Raw genomic sequence first — 18532 nt, forward strand, 5'->3', positions numbered from 1 at the left:
TCTCCATGCTCACTACATGGCCTGATAGGGCTCTGTGTGTAAGCAATTAAAACAGCTTATTTGCCAGATAAGTGGGGGAGAGCGGTCAGATTGAAAGCCACAGGCTGCCAGTATCAGGTCTTTAGGTTACAGCCCCCGGGTTAAATAGCCCGGGGGTGCAGAGTGAGCCAAGTGAGGCGCACAGCTCAGTGTGAGTGTGTGGTGGGGCTGAAACCCTGCCAGAGAGAAGCACACACACACAGGGCACTCTGTATGTTTTCCACATTACCAATATACACCACAGTTAATATTTAACCATCATCAAAAAATACAGGTATAAATAGAGAGAATATCTCTCTGTGTTCACATGTGGGTGGATATAAGTGGCCGTGCACAGATAGAATATAATATATTCATATTATATCTCCATGTCTAATGAACGAAACAAATTCTCTGTGAAGTATTTCATGTCTGTACATCAAAGCCTGTTTCCATCTCTGATTTCTGCAGGCAGACAGGTGCAATACCATCTCAACACACTGTATTCAGGGATGAAATACATAGGAAGAGCTTGCTTTAATGTTGCAGTAAAACTAATCACTGCTGCTGGTAGCTGCATAGTTACACCTACCCTGCAGTTTGCTTCTTTGGGCACTTTTTACATGATATGAAGTGTTCTGAAGTGTAATAGTGAATCTGGTGTCATTTTTGTTTTTACGTGCCCCTTTAAAATTTCCCTTCATGGAACGGAAAATGTAGCGTCCGCAGCCTTTTTTATTAAATCTCACGATATACAAGTATTGAAGATAACAGCGATATTTAAAAATAAATATTTATATCAACACACATATATGATAATTAAACACACATGATAATATCAAGTAAATTGTTAACTTTTGTACAGTTATGGTGATAGACTTTCTCTCTACCTCCCTACACTTGTGTTTATACTGTAATTCAAATGCCAAACAAGGAGACAAAACTAAATTAATTAAAGATGAATTTGATTCATTATTGATTTATTGTTTGCTTTTCTATAGATGTGATGATAACCTAGTTATCGTGAACTCTTTGGCCACAATAATCATGTAAATATCCATTTCTTAGAACAACAGCACTCTAATTTTTGTGTTGACTATCGTTTTCCAAATTACGTTAGATGAAATCAGATGACTTGTCATTGGCAACCCGCGATCCACAGCTTGGTATAAAAGTTGGCTTTCACTTGCTTCAACAGCAGCTGCTCCTCTAATCAGATGATTTGATAAATCTGATGTGATCAGCTCTAATTGATCAAACCACGTCGCATACGGTGGGTGAGAAAAACTGTAAGGGTTCTTAAGACTAGGCAAAGGATCGGGAAAAAATACAAGATAATACAAATATGCTTGCTTTATATATGACGTTTAAACCCTCATGCATTACCAGCACAGAAGTTAATATATGTGGGTCACACCCGGTTTGTGACCCGGCTTGTATATTAATTGCTATGACTGGAGAATAACCTGGTTGGGTTTGAACTGGTCCAGTCTGTTCGTGGTAATTGGTGTAGAAGAGCTATAAGTTGACTCTGCTCAAGTTTTTGTAACATGTTCAGTGTCAAAGGAACCACAATAGTCTTTTCCTTTCTGTTGTTGTATATTCTGTCACTGCATCTCCTCACTCATTTGATTGTAATGAAGCAGACAGATCACATCCCCCTCATGACGAACAAACACAGCAGCCAACAATAGCCTGAACAATGAGAAAGAACAAATGGAAGAAAAAAAAAGTAGAACAAAATAAGAGAGTACCATTAAGAGACCTTCAGTGAAACACAGGAAATGTAAAATGTAAGTTAACTAGGTCACAGTAAACTACATTTTTAAAGAAATATCCCACATCAGGTGCTTTTATTTTTCGACAAATATTTTGCCCAAATCGCTCAGTTTTTCTTGAGCTTGGTTCGGCTATGTATTGGACCACCATAACGGCTTCAGATGCGGTTTCTGGGAGGTTTGCTCACAAAGCATGACATGGCAACATGTGTAGATTGGAAAGGGGAGAAAAAAAAGCAGCAGTAACAGAGTCTGCTCTCTGAAGGCGGCAGGGCAGAGTAACGGAGAAGGAGAAGACTTCGACCTTGGCCGTGACCTGAACAAACTGTAATGAGTTCTGAACTTCTGCCTCAGCTCAGTATTGTTGTGGTTTTCAGAGTGCTGAGAGCTGGTAAACAGGATATTGAGTCCCAGATGGGTTTGGCTCACATCATGAAAGTACTGTAGGCCCACAGCTCTGCACAAACCATCAGCCATCGAAATGAAATGGAGGGAAGGGGATGCGTGGGAGAGAAGAGAGAGGGGGGATGTGGGGAAAAAAGATGTTCCTGCTGTCCAAAATGTGCGTTGGTGTGTTTGTTTGGGGGCCTGGTTTATCCTGCGTGACCGGCACATGTTTATGAGCTGCTGGGCCACACACAGAGCAACACTAAGACGCTGCTGAAGAGATAAAACGTCCACGCGGGGGGAAGAAGCCTGGACACAGACCAGCGGATCTCCGTTTTCTCTCACTGTCTTTTTCAGTTACTCTCCCTCTTCTTCATCCTTTTCCCTCTCCTGCTGCATGAAATAGGATCACAGCTAACTGGAGTAGGACTGTTGGATGAGTGGGAGGAAAGCGTGATCACTAACTACAAAGACCAGGGTTGTCCCAGCAGAGGAGGATTCTGGGACGGCACTAGACGACGAGACATGCTGTCGCAGCATGTGCACAGAAAGCAGAAGTCCATTTAAAAAGCCTTCATTTCTGAAGACAGGAAAACTGTACTCTATAATAACTTCCCGATGTCCTCACAACTGCAAAACGTGATATTTAAGTTCTGTTAGAGCAGTTTCAAGTCATTTCATCTCTTTAACGCATTAAAAGAATATTCAGTATTTTCAGCCTGGATCCTCTTTTGGGAGTTGTCATTGTAATTGTTTACTATAACATTTTACTTACCACTTTCATTGCAGTGATCTGGAGCAATGGGGACGCCATTAACCACAGCTTAACAAATGATTCAAATAGGCAAAGCTAGCAGCTCAGTTTCCCTAGGGAATTAAATATATGTTGGACAATTCTACAAAATAATTCATGTAGAGCCAGCATTCAGTGCCAGTGTAGGAGGCAGTGTGCCCTCTGTGTTTTGATTTTACTCCTGGCACAATGCAGCACACAGTATAGTGCAATTGTCATTGCTGGTGTCAGGCTGATACAGTTGTCATTTTCATGGCCAGAAGACACGTTGTGTAAGCGGCAAATGTATTTGTGCCCATCTGTGTGCCCATGCACATGTAAGTCTGAAAATGAAGTAAACGTGGTGGTGAGGTGCTTTGTTGGCATTGTTGAGAGTGGCTGTTGCTGAGGCGCTACAGCGGGTCGTCCACTAATTTGGAAGGTCCAAAGTTAAACCCCTGGATCCACAAGTCTTCATGTCAAAGTATGGGCATGGGCGATGGCTGTTCCATCAGTATGAATGCTGGAAAACTGAGTAGCAAGTGGCACCTTGTATGGTTACCTCAGCCATCAGTTTATGATGACTGTGTATGCGTGTGTGACAAGTGGTGTAAAAGTGCTTTGAGTGGTCAGATGACTGGAAAAGCGCTATGCAAGTGCAAGTCCATTTACCATATTGCTGTTTTGAAGCAACAGAAAATGACTGTGCCACTAAAAAAAGTGCTCTCATGTCAGAATGACACAGTGTTTTCCTGTTATTTAAAGGGCAAATTAGTCAGATAGTAAAATGCACCTCACATAGGCGCGTTTACAATACGTGTACACTCTGCTTGTTACATAAACAGTGACATGCAGATGAATGCGGGTGGGGGAAATAAAACATCAATACTGTTGAAAATATTAATTACATTCTCTTTAACATAGCAGAGAGCAGAGCAGAGCTGCAGAGCTGCTCTCCAACTCTCCAGTAAAGGAGAGGCAGTGCGCATTTACACATGAGGAGCAGCGTAATTTAACTGATGATTTCCGAAGCTAAAAGCTGATCTGTTTCCTCTTTCAAGTGTATAAGTACAGTCTTTACTTTTGCTGCTTAAATGTACTACAATATTTGCTGCAACGACGTAACTGCTTTTACTGTATTACCCTCAGCAGAAATTTGCTTGCTTTTCAAATTTGCTGAATTCGTCATGTAAACAGCAGTGCACCAGGTGCATGCACACCTGGCTTTTAAAGGAATAGGTCATGACACTGATTGGTAGAAGTCATATTGCGCCCAAAAACACCACTGATTTATTAAGGACAAATGCAACCCCTTTGCACCTTAAATTGCTCCATGCACTTTAGACCATACACATACTGATACTTTAAATATATTTCTGTAAGGGTGTGGGCAGTGGATGGGGTGCAGCTTTCATAGAGGAGACCATGGTTCATGTTTCATCATGGATAACAATTTTCTATTACATTTCATTTTATTTTAAATTTTAAATACTTAAACTAATGCTTCTAGCTGCTTGCAACTACATGATTGTGTGCTGCAAAATGTAATTGATGTTTACAACAGACTATTTGAGAATAATTTCTATCCTTTTTTCATTTGGTAGTGTTTAAGTTAACATGACTAAATGTTGGAATTGTTGTGTGGAGGAGTGAAATGATGGTCAAAATGGTATCCTGGTGCAGATTTAAGACATGTATCATGTAATCACAACAGTCCAGATTCATCTTTTCCTGTCACCTCTAAGCAAAAGCAAAAATCCCTAAAATACATAGTTGTGAATAAAAGCTATAAAAGATTACAGAGGGTCAGCATTACAAAGATTTGATCAAGGTTACAAAAAAGTGTAGTTTCGCTCATTCTTGCTCCTCAGTGTCAGTTGTAGATACATTTTCTGAAGGCCGGCACAACTATTTTTTAAAAAAGAGAGAAAATCTCTGCTCATTTGAACTGTTTTGGTTTTCAAATGTTCTGTTATTCTTTTATCAATAATGGCTGCTCAAGATGGACCTCAACCATCATATTCTGCCAACGAGCCCATTTTCTAGTCTACAAATTATTAACTGCATAAACAAAGCATCATTTTTTTAAATGAGTAAAAAAAAAAGGAGAAAGCAGATAAGAACAGCCTGCAGGTCACAGTCTGAATATCCAGAGTTTACAGCAGCAGCAAAATAAAAAAGGCACATTTATCACAAACACGTCCACGGCAGCCAGTGTGAAAAATAGTGAAAGGAGCAGTCAAAACGAAGACAAGAACACTTGTCAGGCAGGCGAGTGAGACAAAAATCTCATCAGAAGAAGAAGAGGCCGAGTCAGGAGAAGAAGACAGAGGTCAAAGTGAAAAATGTATGGGAACTTTTTGTTATTATTCTATCTTTACTGCCGAGCTGCTGTTTATTCAGCGGCTGGTGATTTTTTTTTACTACAAATGAAACAGAGGGAGAGCAGAGCGAGCCGCAGATCAAATAGAATGTGAAAGAGAGTGGCGAGCAAGAAAAAGCCCTCGCTTCCTACTTACATTAAACAACCGCACAGTGGGTGCCAATCAGCCGATGATATTTTACACAAATTCCAATAGTTTTCAATAGTTTTGGGAGAAGAGTAGCACAAAGTTGCCTATCAAGGTGCTGCAACCAAGCACCCGACCTCCTCTCTGCTTTCATTTGGAGCGATGATGAATAATTCCCAGGGCATCGTTGCTAACACGTCATCAAACACGTCCAGTCTCATCTCCAACACAGTTTTTTTTAGAACAATGAGGCAAAAACCTGCCGGTGGTGATGTCATTATTTCACTGATTTAACTGCAGTTTCACCAGTTGAAGGCATTTTCTTGAAACAAGTGATGTGCTTTTTCTAAGATAAAGAGTTAGTAAATTTGGATAGAATAAATCAAACGAAATCTGAATCTGAAAAATATAATAATAATGATTATTTGGGTTAAAATTGTTTGTTACATAACAAAAACATAACATGTTGCAAGTACGTCACGTGAAAAATATCAGTGAGCGATGACGGCACGTTAATTACATAACAACATTACATAATGTGACTTTTGTTTTGTTTTACCTGTCCACCTCCCTCACCCTGCTCTATGCAGACTTTATCGATCTTTATATCACATTTTTCTCTCAGCGTCAAGTATTGCCACAGATGGGTTTACATAGGAGTTTGTAAAAGGCTTGGTGTGTCTAATAAAGATCCTAAAGGGTGCCTTTGGCATCAACATCACATGCAAAGCAGCATGAGAAAGTGCTAGTATTTGGCGACCTGCTAATAAGAATGGGCTGCAAATCATGGGATTGGCACACCTACATTCACACCTACAAGACTCAATACTCAATTAATCTGCCTGTCTTTCAACTGTAGGAGACCGACGCAGACAGAGGGTGAACATGCAAACTCCACACAGAGAGAAAAACAACAGTCTTCTTATCGTGACGCGACAGTGCTAACCTCTGCACCACGGGCTCAATTCGCAGGTAACAAAATCCACCTACCAGCACCTCTAACGCGCACCAGCAGGCCTATTCCACAGTAGACATTTGGACTTATCATAGTAAGAAAAGCATCAGTGTTACTAATAATGTTAAAGTATCTCTGTTCTGTTCAAGTGCTCCAGTAAGTCACAGTGAGACACTGAGCCAGCGTGCTCGATACAAGGACCCCGAAACTACAACAGATAAATGGAATTCAGCCATCATTCATTTATTTCTTTACACCGATGATTCTCCTACTTAGGCATGTCAAAATAATTAGTGTACATCTTTACTTTGGAGTTTTTTTGTTTTGTTTTTGTGTCTAAAAAGAGACTGACAGATTTTACACAAATCTGGCATCTGCGCTGTGTGTTCTGCCATCCTGCGGCAGCGCCATTTCTGTCGTGGCAAGTCTGCTGACAGTGGCAGCAGCAAATGTTGAGGATTATCTAAATTATCGCAGCTAATTAATGAAAAATTTAGGCAAAAAAACTTTTCCATGGTTATTAAAAAAGAAAACACTTTACTCTGACTAAACAGAAGGCTGCCAGTGTGTCAGTTTAAGACTTTGTTAACTGGTGGCTTTCAGCTGAATGCATCTGTGGTCGATTGTAGTAACTTCAGTACGTGGTTTGCACTGATAGACCAGGTGAGTATGTATTTAAAATTTAAATTGAAAGTAAAATTCAAATGGTGTTGCAAGAGGGTTTGGGGTCCGAGAGTTTGCGTGTTCTTGCGGTGTTAGCATGGGTTCTCCAGCTTCCTCACATATTCCAAAGACATGCAGGTTAGATAAATTAGGGACTCCAAATTGCTGTAGGTGTGACCATTGTGGCCATTGCCAGAGTTCAGACAACCAACATTGTATAGATTTAATTTATTTCGTTGTGACCTTAGAAGACAGTAACTTTACACCACTAACACTAGCTACATTACATAAGTAGTGTTAACTTTTGGTTCTTACAGAACCTTAGGGTTGCAGCGGTATACCAGCTTCATGGTATGCCGTGGTATGAAATCGGCCGTTAAAATTTGTGTACATTTGCTTATCTGCGTGAGTGAAAAAAAAGCAACTGGACAGAGAATCTCACCTTTTTGTCAATTATTTTTTAAAAAGTGAGACTTTTTACACATTCTGTTAAAAACTTTCAATTATCGTAATAAAATGTTTGTCCAACCATATCAAAAACCTTCTCTTTTAATATTGTTATACCGTGAAACCACAATATTTTCTGAGAGGGGAATCGTAGCGTGAAAATCTCATTATGTCGCAACCTTCTTCCTGATGTTGTCTAAAGAAACGTAACCTCTTGCATTTATTCATTTTATGACACCACTGCAATAATGGCCACTTATTTACTTCTGGTACTCCCCCAGATTTGTCTAAAGATGCTCTGACCCTCACATGATTTTGTGTGTGATTTTAATGACATATCTTACATCCAGGTGTCCCTTAATTTTCTTCTGTGACAGTGTCATAGACTTATTTATAAATGTAGGCCTAAAAAAATTAATTTTATAAATAATCACCCACAAAGACAGACTAATTCACAAACCCCCTCCACTGCTGGTGTGTTGCATGTCACAGCTGTTCAGTTTTACCTCGGCCTGGTTAGCGAGGAGCAGCGGACCGTGAAGCCTCGGTGTCATCACTTTGGATCAATGGCGAGGCAGCGCGAGGACGAGGTCATGTGACCCACCGGAAAAAAAGGTGACATTGGCTGATCCGCCAGTGCTGGCCAGACAGTCGGCACCAGGTCGCCCAGCTGGAGGGGGAACCAGTCTGACCTGAGCCGAGCAGCCCAGAGCTTTAAACCTGAGCTGCTGCTGCTTAATGCTCCCCGCTAACCGGGGACTGCCTGGGCTGCCAGCTCTGAGGAAGTAGCTGCTGGCTGCTAGAAAGTTGCTAGAAGGTGCCAGATGACGTCATACTTGCTACATCCCTCTGCTCTGTGCTGAGGCAGTGGCATCCACATCCTTTATTCAAATATGAGTCCAAAGTCATTCATGTACAAATAAGTTTTTAGTAAAAGTATTCAGAATTTGACTGAAGTATCAGCAGCAACAAGTACTTTAATTATTAAAGGTAGTAATTGCGCAGAATAATTGTTCATGTTATACTTCAGCATAATCACTCTCATAATCAATACATTCAGCTGATCTGAACTATTATCTTACATAATAGATAGATCGCGAGATAAAGAGATAGATTTTCCTAATTGATACTTTTGCAAAAATTCAGTTTTCACCTTGTCATTTGCGCACATTTAGTGAGGATTTATGCTGTTAAAATCAGGCTAAGTGAAGGTGTCTAAATACTTTCTGAATATACTGCAGCTGGAATGATTAATGAAAAGTATTGAAAAATCTCTTTTAGTGAGTTAATGTCACAACGAACTCAAAAAAACAACATTCATGATATTTACATATACACACAAACACAAATATGACCGCACACATGCATCCATTGCAAACATATATAGTATTTAGCGGCAGACACACAAGTGGAAACACACACACAGGCAGAAACATGCCAACGTATTTATTCATTCATCAACTTATTATTACCGTTTTTTCATTTTTTCCTCTTTTTCTACCAATCCCACTTGTGCTTGATTCTTTTATGCTTCATTTTTGGTTGATTTATACACATATGTGTTCAGCTGAAGACCTCTCAGGCAGTTGATACTCTTCCAGACTGATGGTTTACTTCGGAGTCTGTTGAACCTTTTTCACCAAATTAGCTCTGGTTCTTGAACCAGTCCTGTTCAGGACTCTTGGAGGCTTGGTGCTATCGAATTTGCTAGCGAATTTGGCCTGCATTTCAGAGCTATTGTAATCAAGGATTACTTGACTTTCCAACCTGTACTATATGACATACCTACTGTTGTTGTCACTGTTCACACAGTGACTTAACTTTTGCCTAAATCTTGCTTTTGTTCCTTCTAATGTTGTATAATTTTCCCTCTTTTAACCTTTTATTAAAATCAAACAATGTGAGAAGTTTAGAGGGAAAATGTTTCTTTGTTGGAACTGCAAACAACCTGACCAGCAAGTAATGCATATTAAAAACTAATTAAATCTATATTTATATGTAAAATCTTAATTTTGAGGCCTTAATCTGAGCTAGTTAGTAGCTAATAATTATAGCTGCCAAATAATAAATGTAGTGCAATAAAAAGTACATTATTTCCCTCTTAAGTGTAGTGGAATAAAAGGATAATATAGAAATACTCAAGTAAAGTACTTTAGTATACAGACTGAGTAAATGTACAAAGTTACCACTAAGGGGATAAAAGTACTTTAATTACATTTCTTTAATACTTTTTCAAGTTGTTTTTTTATTATTAATGTTACCAGGGAGTGTGAAGAGCAGCTGAATTAGAAACAGAAAGAGCAATGGGACTTTTACCAACATTTGTTAAATTCAGAGTTTTTTTAAGCAGAAATGTTGTGACTTAATTGGTCTAACTGTGGAGCTGCAGTTTTTCTGTCTGTGATGTTAAACTAAAGGTCAGGGGAAATGTAAGAGAGGAGGAAGCTAATATTATGAAGACTCTTGTTATGTCCATACAGCTACATAAAGTTTATTCTCAACCATTTAGGTTTTCCTTTAATTAACGCTGTAAAAATGTGTTCTTTTAGCAGCTCCACCACTGAGAATATGAATACTGAATCGCATTATAATCTGCACACTCACCCGGCTGCTCCACTCTGTACTTTCTGGTGAGTATTTTATTTTCGTCTACAGCCTAGTCCCACTGAATCATCCCTGTCTGGTAAACTGACATCATGTCCAATTCCTTTTGTTCCTAATTAAAAACATGGGGTCTGCGTCTGCAGGTGGAAGAGGGGAAGTGTCCGGACCAGCCCGCCTCCACCTGCTGCCGCTGTGTCACTGTATTTCATCATCAGAGGACTCGCTCGTTTTGCTTCAGGTGAGCTGACGTTAGTCTCAGTGCAGGAGGTTAAATCAATACATCGCTATTAAAATGAGTTGACTTCCTGACAGCAGTGTGGTGACACCTACAAATAATACCAAACCACGACACGCATTTCTACATGCAGTATTAGCTCTACAGGCATTTACTAAAGACTGTAAGCAAAACACACATATACAAAACACTTTTGTTGACATTGACTTTGTTTACCTCTTAGCTCAATAAAAGTCTGATTTCTGTCAACCCGACCTGATTGTACATAAACTATGGACTGCATGGAAAGCTTTGTGAGGGGGACTAACAGCTGTGAAAATGCACCTGTAAAGCCCAAATCTGAATTCAACTACAATACTTGTGTTTTTACTCAGGAGTTTGGTTTATGAGGTTATGTTTCATTGAGCATCGGTGGAAAAAAAATTGGCAATTTTACAAATTCTGTAATATGTTTTTATTATAATAATAACAAATATAAATATAATAATAAATATAATTTATAGGCTATATAAAATAATTCTCCCCAAATCAAATTTTCTACAATAAAAAAAAATAAAATATACTAAATATAATAATTACTAGGCTATAAAAATCTCCCCAAATCAAGTTTTCAAATAAATGAATAAATAAATAAGCAAGCATACTGGAAAGGTGTGAGGCATCACTGCACTGTGAGCATGTCCAAAAATGACTGCAATAAAACACTTGCAATGCATCCCATGATAGAAAGTGAGATTAATTGGTTCCTTTGTTGTAATAAATATGTTTTAGGGAGCAGTTAGATAAATGTCTGAATGAAAATAAAAAATATATGAAATTGAGCTTCACCCAAGAGAATAGGGAGTGACCATAGGGAGTGACTGACGGGCCTGATACTTGTTTTGCGGTAATTGTTTCTGTCATGATTGGACATTGATGCGTGCTGATGATCCGTAAAAATTAAACCTTGCAGTGACTGCGAGGGTTTCTGTGCGCACTGATCGACGGAGAAACTCCAAACGGCCCCGAAAGAGGGCACAAAATGACCGGCGGGGTCTCGTGAATGGCTCTTACCTGTAATTGTCCCACTCCCTTCCCGCACCTTGACGCCCTCTCAAACCATCGGGTGGGGCTGCTGCTACAATCCAGTAGAGTATCTGTGATGTGGAGACATTTGGATTGGCGAGAGAGAGAGAAAAAAAACGGAGTGGTGCTTCTTCTTTTTGTTCCGGATGAAATCAAAGAGCCTCAGAATCAGACACGATTATTCACCTTGTCGTGCGGCAGCGTGGGCATCTCATCCGCCGCGCAGCCGAGATCCTCCCGCATCCAAACCTCCCTCTTTTAATTCCGTTATAGTCCAGAAACAACCAGCAGCCTGTTAAAGACTCAGGCGGATAATCAGCTTTAATTGCGTCCTGTTGGCGCGCCTTTGGTGTCTGACGGTCACCCAGAGGATCAGACCACACACTCCAAATGCATATATTGATTTATCAACGTGAGATCGATCCTGATCAATCACTTGAGTCTGCAGTCTCTGCTCCGCCGCGTCTCTCCCCAGTCTGACAGCTCAGCTCTGCGCGCACTAACTTTTATGGAGACTCCGGAGCGCACGGCGCACCACCGATTTACCTCCCGTGGTAACGCGGTACAGTACTCTGATTACTTTCGCGGATTTTGTGTCGTATATAGATGTGATCTGTTAATCTGAGCGTCACATGACTGATCCGGAGCTTCTGTTATCACCTTCAAATGTACCTCGATGTGATAATTATAATTTAATCATGGAAACCAATGTTATGATATGCTCTAACGAACTACATGATCATTATACTTTAAGGCTCCTTTTTGCCTTTTTTTAAAATAGTGATTCGCAAAACAGAATTATTTAGATTCTGCCAGAAGATTAAAGACACAATTACTAATTTAGGAATGTAAAACAAAATAATAATAAGAAGAATGTAACAAAGTTTCCCTGCTATAGGGCGCAATTAATGAATAACTACACGGAAATGGCAATTAATAAGTAATAAACCGCGTGTGATTAATGAGCTCAAAAGTGATCATTCCCCTTGAGACATCATCAATTCCACCAAAAGCAATAAATTCACAAAAAAAACCTAAATATGACAGTTTTTTTTTAATCTTTCAACAATATAATGAACTGGCGCCACATTTAATCCTTTAAATGACCCTTTAAATGAGACGCGTGTTTGATGAACTGTTGAACTGTGGACAGCATCCACTGCCGCTCCTCTCTCATCAAAAATGGCTCAGTACTGCCATCATGCGGATATTAGATGAATTACACCAAAAAAGCAGAACTGGCGCAAAGAGTGACCAGTATTCAGGTAAATATCTGAGACCCAGTGGAATGAAAAATAAATTCTCTGAGTTTTGTCCGTGTCTCTGTTTTACTGACAATGAATCTCTTGTTTTATGACAAATATATGTCAAAAAATTATATTTTAACACCAAAATCCCTGTCTTTTGTCTTTCTGTATAGAGTGCGGCAGAAGTGAGTCCTAAAACCCAAAACTTAGTTAGCATCATTTTGCACTCCTGGTTTCCTCGTCTCAAAGTCATTGGGTTTTTTTAAATTCGTTTTTTAAGTCAGATGTCTGAAATAAGGTCTTTGATTAACACAAGTTTAAGAGACTTGCACATTTTGTTCTGCGACATAAAATGTGTCACTAAGTATCCCACTTGTGAAGTTTGAAGCTTTTATGTCTGTTAAAAAAGGCGGTGAGACTACAAAACGTCATCATCCCTTTACGGTCGCATCGACGTGCCACCGCCGTGGTGTAGTTCATTTATAGCCTAACTTTAGCTTTTTACATTGACTGATTGCTTTTAGGCTTCAGATAGGATAAGAGTTGTGTTCAATGGTGAAGATTATCTAACTGAACAAAACTGGTAAGTATCATAAACGTTTGTTTGCTGCAGAGTTTTCTGCAATAATCTAAAATCCAGTGGAAAAATCCCATTGGCTTTTTGACAAGGGAACCAGGGTAATGCCAACTTCTACATCGGCCTACAGAAAAAAACATCACTCCTGAAGCACTCTATAAGGGTTTCAAATGTTTGATGAATCGTCCTGAACTCAGGGGCGTTTAAAAAAGTTCATTCTATCATCTAACATGACTAAGGGTGACTAGTCGTTTTTGGTTTGTATTAGCTAACAGAGCAATATGGAGAGATAAGAAGAGATGTGTCTGAATATCACTGGGAAAAAAACTTTGATTTCATTTCCACAACAATGTAGCTGAATTCTACGTTATTCATCTCCTTATTCTCCTCCTCCTCCTCCTCCTCCTCTTTATGTAACGGTGAGGGAGGTGTGTGTGTGGAGCCAAGTCTTCTCAGCAGCGAGCTCAGTTGTAGCTTTGAAGTCTGTTTAACTTTAAGTCCGCCCACTTTTTAGCAGTCAAATCTAATGTGAAGGAGTTGATTTAAATCCTTCTTTAACTGCACAATGCTCAAATATTTAGTTTCACTGGGTAATAACTCACAGTATGGAAGCTAAGGACCACGCAACCAGGCGCATGCTGGGATTTAAAGCTTGACATGGTGGACCAACCATGTAACTACAACTTCAGGTCGGTCATGCAATACCATGACGCCCAACATAGACCTGCATTGTGAAAGAGACGTCTGTAAATCAGTGGATACATTTTTTTGAGTGTAACAACCCCCGCGAAAATGACTCGTTTCACTTTTGGGATTTGATCCAGTCAGTCTGACAACATATGGAAAATCTAAATGAGCAGCTTTCATAGAATAAACACAGCCTCAAACTTAATAGTTGTCTTTATATACCCATGCTTAATTAATTCTAACTTCTGGGAACTTTAAGTATACTCCATAATAAGAGAAAACACTTTGATCAAAAACATTTATTCCATGGTGAAAACATTCCTGTCACACACACACACACACACACACCCAATTTTCTTTTTACAAACAGCAAAATTCTGTAGTATAATGCATGTGAGGAGACAATAAAATCATCAAAGTGACATAAGCACGAAGTGATTGGCTTTTGCAGTTCATTCAGAAATAAAGGGAACACTCACAAAGTCTTTTCAGCTCTGTCCATCGGGAAAAATCACAACAACTGATGCTGTTTTTTTCTTTTCACTTTAGGAAAATGTCATCCTAAGGCAATCTTAAGAGAGATTTCATGTCTGTGCGGGGCCGCTACGAGCGAGTGTCCCCGCGCCCCAGATTTCAACGACGATTGTTCAGGCTGCTTCTGAAAGGCATCAGCGGCTGTAGTAGTAGTAAGTAGTTCATGGACTCGTTTTCCCAGAGTTCCTCAGGATTCTTCTTTGATGTAGGTTTGTTCGTATGTGTCAGACTCCAGGTGCTCCAGTCGGTCCGTCTGTCCGTTCATTATCTCATCAGGAGTTTTCATGAACCTGGTGGGGAAAAAAGGTGTGTTTTTAAAGTCCAGTGTGTGTAGGATTTAGAGGTATATATTAGCAGAAATTGAATATGATATTCATAACTATGTTTTCTTTCATGTATAATAACTGGATTTAGCTGTTTATATCTACATGCAGAATGGGTCCTCTTCCTACAATGTTGTATCACCTTGTTGTTCTACAGTAGCCCTGAACGGACAAACCAGCCACTAGAGAGGGATTTTCATGTTTTTATGTTACCTGAAGGCCACTTTAGGTTCTACTTGGAAAAGGGAGAGTCAGGAGGAGTGGCATTCAGTTGGCAGTCTGCAGCCTCGCCACTAGATGTCACTCAATCCTGCACACTGCTCCTTCAAGTTCAATTTACCTGAATAGAAGTCTTTGTCCAGGCTCTTTCCTGATAATGTTCAATTTGTAGTAGTGTCTCAGTGCTCGCGACATCTTTTCGTACGTCATATTGGTCCGGTTCTGTAAAAAATAAAAGCACATTAATGATAATAAAAATAAAGTGATGTTACTGATATGCAAAAAGACATCACATCTAACATTGAAGGCACTATGGCGACTGGGCATAATAGTGATGTTTTAAACATCTTCAGATGCTCTCTGCCATTTTAAGTGGGAATGAGTACTTGAGTACTCAATTCCAATGTATTTGTTCAACGTACAGAGTAATTGCTTTTTAAAATGACAAATATAAATGTAAATTGCCCCCCCTTTCTGTATTAAATGTTCAGAGTTTTTGGACTAGAACCAGTAATGTAACTGCTGTCTATGAATATCTGGACAGGTCCATATAACAAAAATGATAAATCTGCACAGATAAGGTTAAGCATTTTCCCTCAGATATTAACATTATGTTACAGGCAGTATAGCAACCAGGCATAAGAGTGATGCTTTCAAGTAAATTAATATGAATGTGCAGTGCAAGGTATTTATTGTATCATAGCTAATCTCTGCAGTCTTCACAGCACAGAAAAGAAGGTTAAAGCTAATTCCAACTAAAATTTTCAAATGGGTGTTCATGTCAGACCCTATTTTTACTTTATATTTATGGAAATTACTGATCATACCCATTCCTAATTTAAAACTGCACCAGTTAAGGGTTTGGTCATAAAGTTGTAAAAACATGTTAGCAAACAAGTGTCTATTTAGACATCCAGCAAACAGAGTTTGTGGACCATGAAACCAAAAATAATGAGTTAAAAGTGGCTTAAAAGCTCTGCGGAGAACTGCAGAGTTTGATGTTAGTTATTACTATGTGCAACACCATTCATTTTACATAGTAAATGAATCAGCTGTTGATATGAAAATGTTGATTAGTGCAACTTTTATAGGAATAACAATGAGAGTCTTTTCTCATGTCTAGATCTGGATGTCCCTGCTCACTGACTCTGAACCGCCTGCAGTCTCATCACAGACAACACCATCTGCACACCTGGAGCCCGTTGAGTGTTTTTACCTTGTGATTGCCCCAGAGTCTGGCCAGGCCGTTGGGGTCCATGATGCGGAAGACTTTGGCCTCTGTATCCTCCCAGCGAATGTAGTTCTCGTACCTGCTGTCTGACAGGAGCTGGTAGACATAGTCCCACAGCAGCCTGCAGTCTGCAGGGACATGATGGGGAGACACAGAGAGAGACTGCATGAGAGGTAAGGATTTTTTTCTATGTGTTTTGGTGTGTCAGAGAATACCAAACAATCATAAGTCACCAATGCCCTGTTAGTATCTGCTCACACACTCTGTCTAAAGAGCCAGATGTGGAGGCTAAATTTTACCTGCTATCCGTCCGATGGGTATTTGTTGCTCCTCTGGAGGAGACACAGGCATGATGACGTGGTTTCTGTAGAGCGCCTCCTCCTGCTGCTGTTGCAGTAAATGCTGCTGCTGCTGGGATAGTGGTATCTGATGGTGGTGGCCCTGAACTTTCCCCTCACGCCCGTTCTCGAGCGTCGCCTGAGACGAGGGTCCACCTCGGCTGTGCCTGAAGTCCATGGCAGCACCCCCGCTGCTCCTGCTGGGGCTGAGGAGCAGGGGGTTCATTATGGGGCTGGGCATGAGCTGGATTACGTGAGGAGGGCCCGCCTCCTGGCCCCCAGGGCTACCCGGGCAGGGGGGTTCTCGCGGCGTGGTGCAGCGGCCGTTGGGTGCAGCTGGGGACACGGGACAGAGGGTACATTTCCTCTGGCATGTGGTGGTTGCTGTCTGGCAGCTGGGAGAAGGTTTGAAGGTGGTCATCAGTGGCTGTGCGGGAATGGTTCGGCTCCGGAGGGGATCGTCTGGTGGTCGGATGGTGCGGGGAGCGGGAGCGGTGCCGCAGCTCGATAGTTGGTGGATGCTGGGGGAGTGGCTCTGTACCACGTGGTGCCCGCCGTACCGTTTCTGGGATTATGAAAGATACAGTATGTGATAAATATTGACAGCAAAGGTACACAATATTATGTAAAAATAGAGCTGAAGCAGTCATTTAATTTTCAAGCAGAAATTTCAACATTTGATGGTTCCAGCTTCCCAAATACGAAAATTTGCCGTTTTGCTTTGTCTTGTCAGAATCCACTTTAATGGCCAAGTTAGTGAGTACACATACATGTAATCTGACTCAATTTAGTTGTTCTCTTGATGTGCTTACACAGAAACAGACATACAATTAAAACAAGGACAACAAAGGTCAACATAAACATGTCTTATATCGAGGATTCCCAAACAATTTCCATTTCCATACTTTTCCAGACTCAAATTTCAAGACTTCTCATAGATTTTCAGACCATATTTGACATCAAAGGACAAAAAGGCAGCCCTTGGAAAACTTGCTTCTACACATTCTAGCTGTTCAGACCACATTTCTATGCAGATGGTTGGACGATGTTACGCTGTCAAACACCTCTGCCAAAAAAAAATAGAATCATAATAATCAGTGCTATTCATATCATTTTCCATCAACATATTTAACACATAAAAATATATTATTGTTTCCTCTTGATTTTTTTCCCATTTACATAAACAAGAACTGAAAATGAATTTTAAAAAATCTTTACTAATTTAATTTGTACAGCATGAAATCAGCAAAGCTGTTCTGCAGTGATGTTTAGGTGTAAAGCAGCTCTGTGTATGAATGTGCGGTTAGTAGCACTCTATACTTCTTGCTCTGCTTTCAATGATATCAAGCTTGCGCTGGCCCAAACTCTCTCACACAGTTAAAATTTTGGCTACCTGCTCCTAGCACTAAGAAAAACACTTGTATGGTTAATGTCTTTTTTAATTTATTAATTAAATTTCTGAATTTTATATTATATTTTTATATTATATTATATTATTATAAGACAAAATAGGGACAGTAGTCTGGAGACACTTTTTTTTCCAACATTTTTTCTCTTTTTTTCCAAACATATCCAACTCAAATCCTTACTTTTCCTTATCCTTATCTTTGGATTTTGTGCAACAAAAACGCAATTTGAAGACATCACCCTCAGCGCTCAAAAACCACGATGGGTGTGTTTTACTCGTACACAATTTTCTGTGTTTGCAATACAGGTGTGCCAACAGTAAACACATATTGGCTGTCAATAGCAGAGTGAGAAAAGACTGTGACAAACTCTGTTCTTAAAAAAGTACTATACACTGATGAAGTTGGTCTCAGTTCTATAGGTTTAATACATTTGAAGACTTTTTAAGGACCTGCAGCCACATTATTTTGTCCACTCATTGCACAAACATTTCAAGTTGTACCAAGCCCATCTCTACCTGCGCCTGTCCAAAGTA

The 18532-nt window shown here is 39.9% G+C and overlaps 2 protein-coding genes across 2 annotated transcripts in view; both read right to left on the minus strand.

The window, feature by feature from the left end:
- LOC121961613 (chemokine-like protein TAFA-2) overlaps positions 1-11489 on the minus strand; it is a 66873-nt gene extending 55384 nt beyond the window's left edge. Inside the window, exon 1 of the mRNA XM_042511669.1 lies at positions 11423-11489. The gene's annotated coding sequence lies outside the window, so the exon portion shown is untranslated. The remainder of the gene's footprint in view (positions 1-11422) is intronic.
- A 2928-nt stretch (positions 11490-14417) lies between these two features.
- Positions 14418-18532, minus strand: part of LOC121961173 (transcription factor ETV6-like) — a 33039-nt gene continuing 28924 nt past the window's right edge. The window contains 5 exon segments of the mRNA XM_042511051.1: positions 14418-14769; positions 15143-15243; positions 16238-16380; positions 16552-16936; positions 16938-17155. Coding sequence (XP_042366985.1) covers positions 14667-14769; positions 15143-15243; positions 16238-16380; positions 16552-16936; positions 16938-17155 — 950 coding nt within the window. The 3' untranslated portion in view covers positions 14418-14666.

The sequence above is a fragment of the Plectropomus leopardus genome, chromosome 22 (assembly GCF_008729295.1).
Source record: "Plectropomus leopardus isolate mb chromosome 22, YSFRI_Pleo_2.0, whole genome shotgun sequence".
NCBI classification, from domain to species: Eukaryota; Metazoa; Chordata; class Actinopteri; order Perciformes; family Serranidae; genus Plectropomus; species Plectropomus leopardus.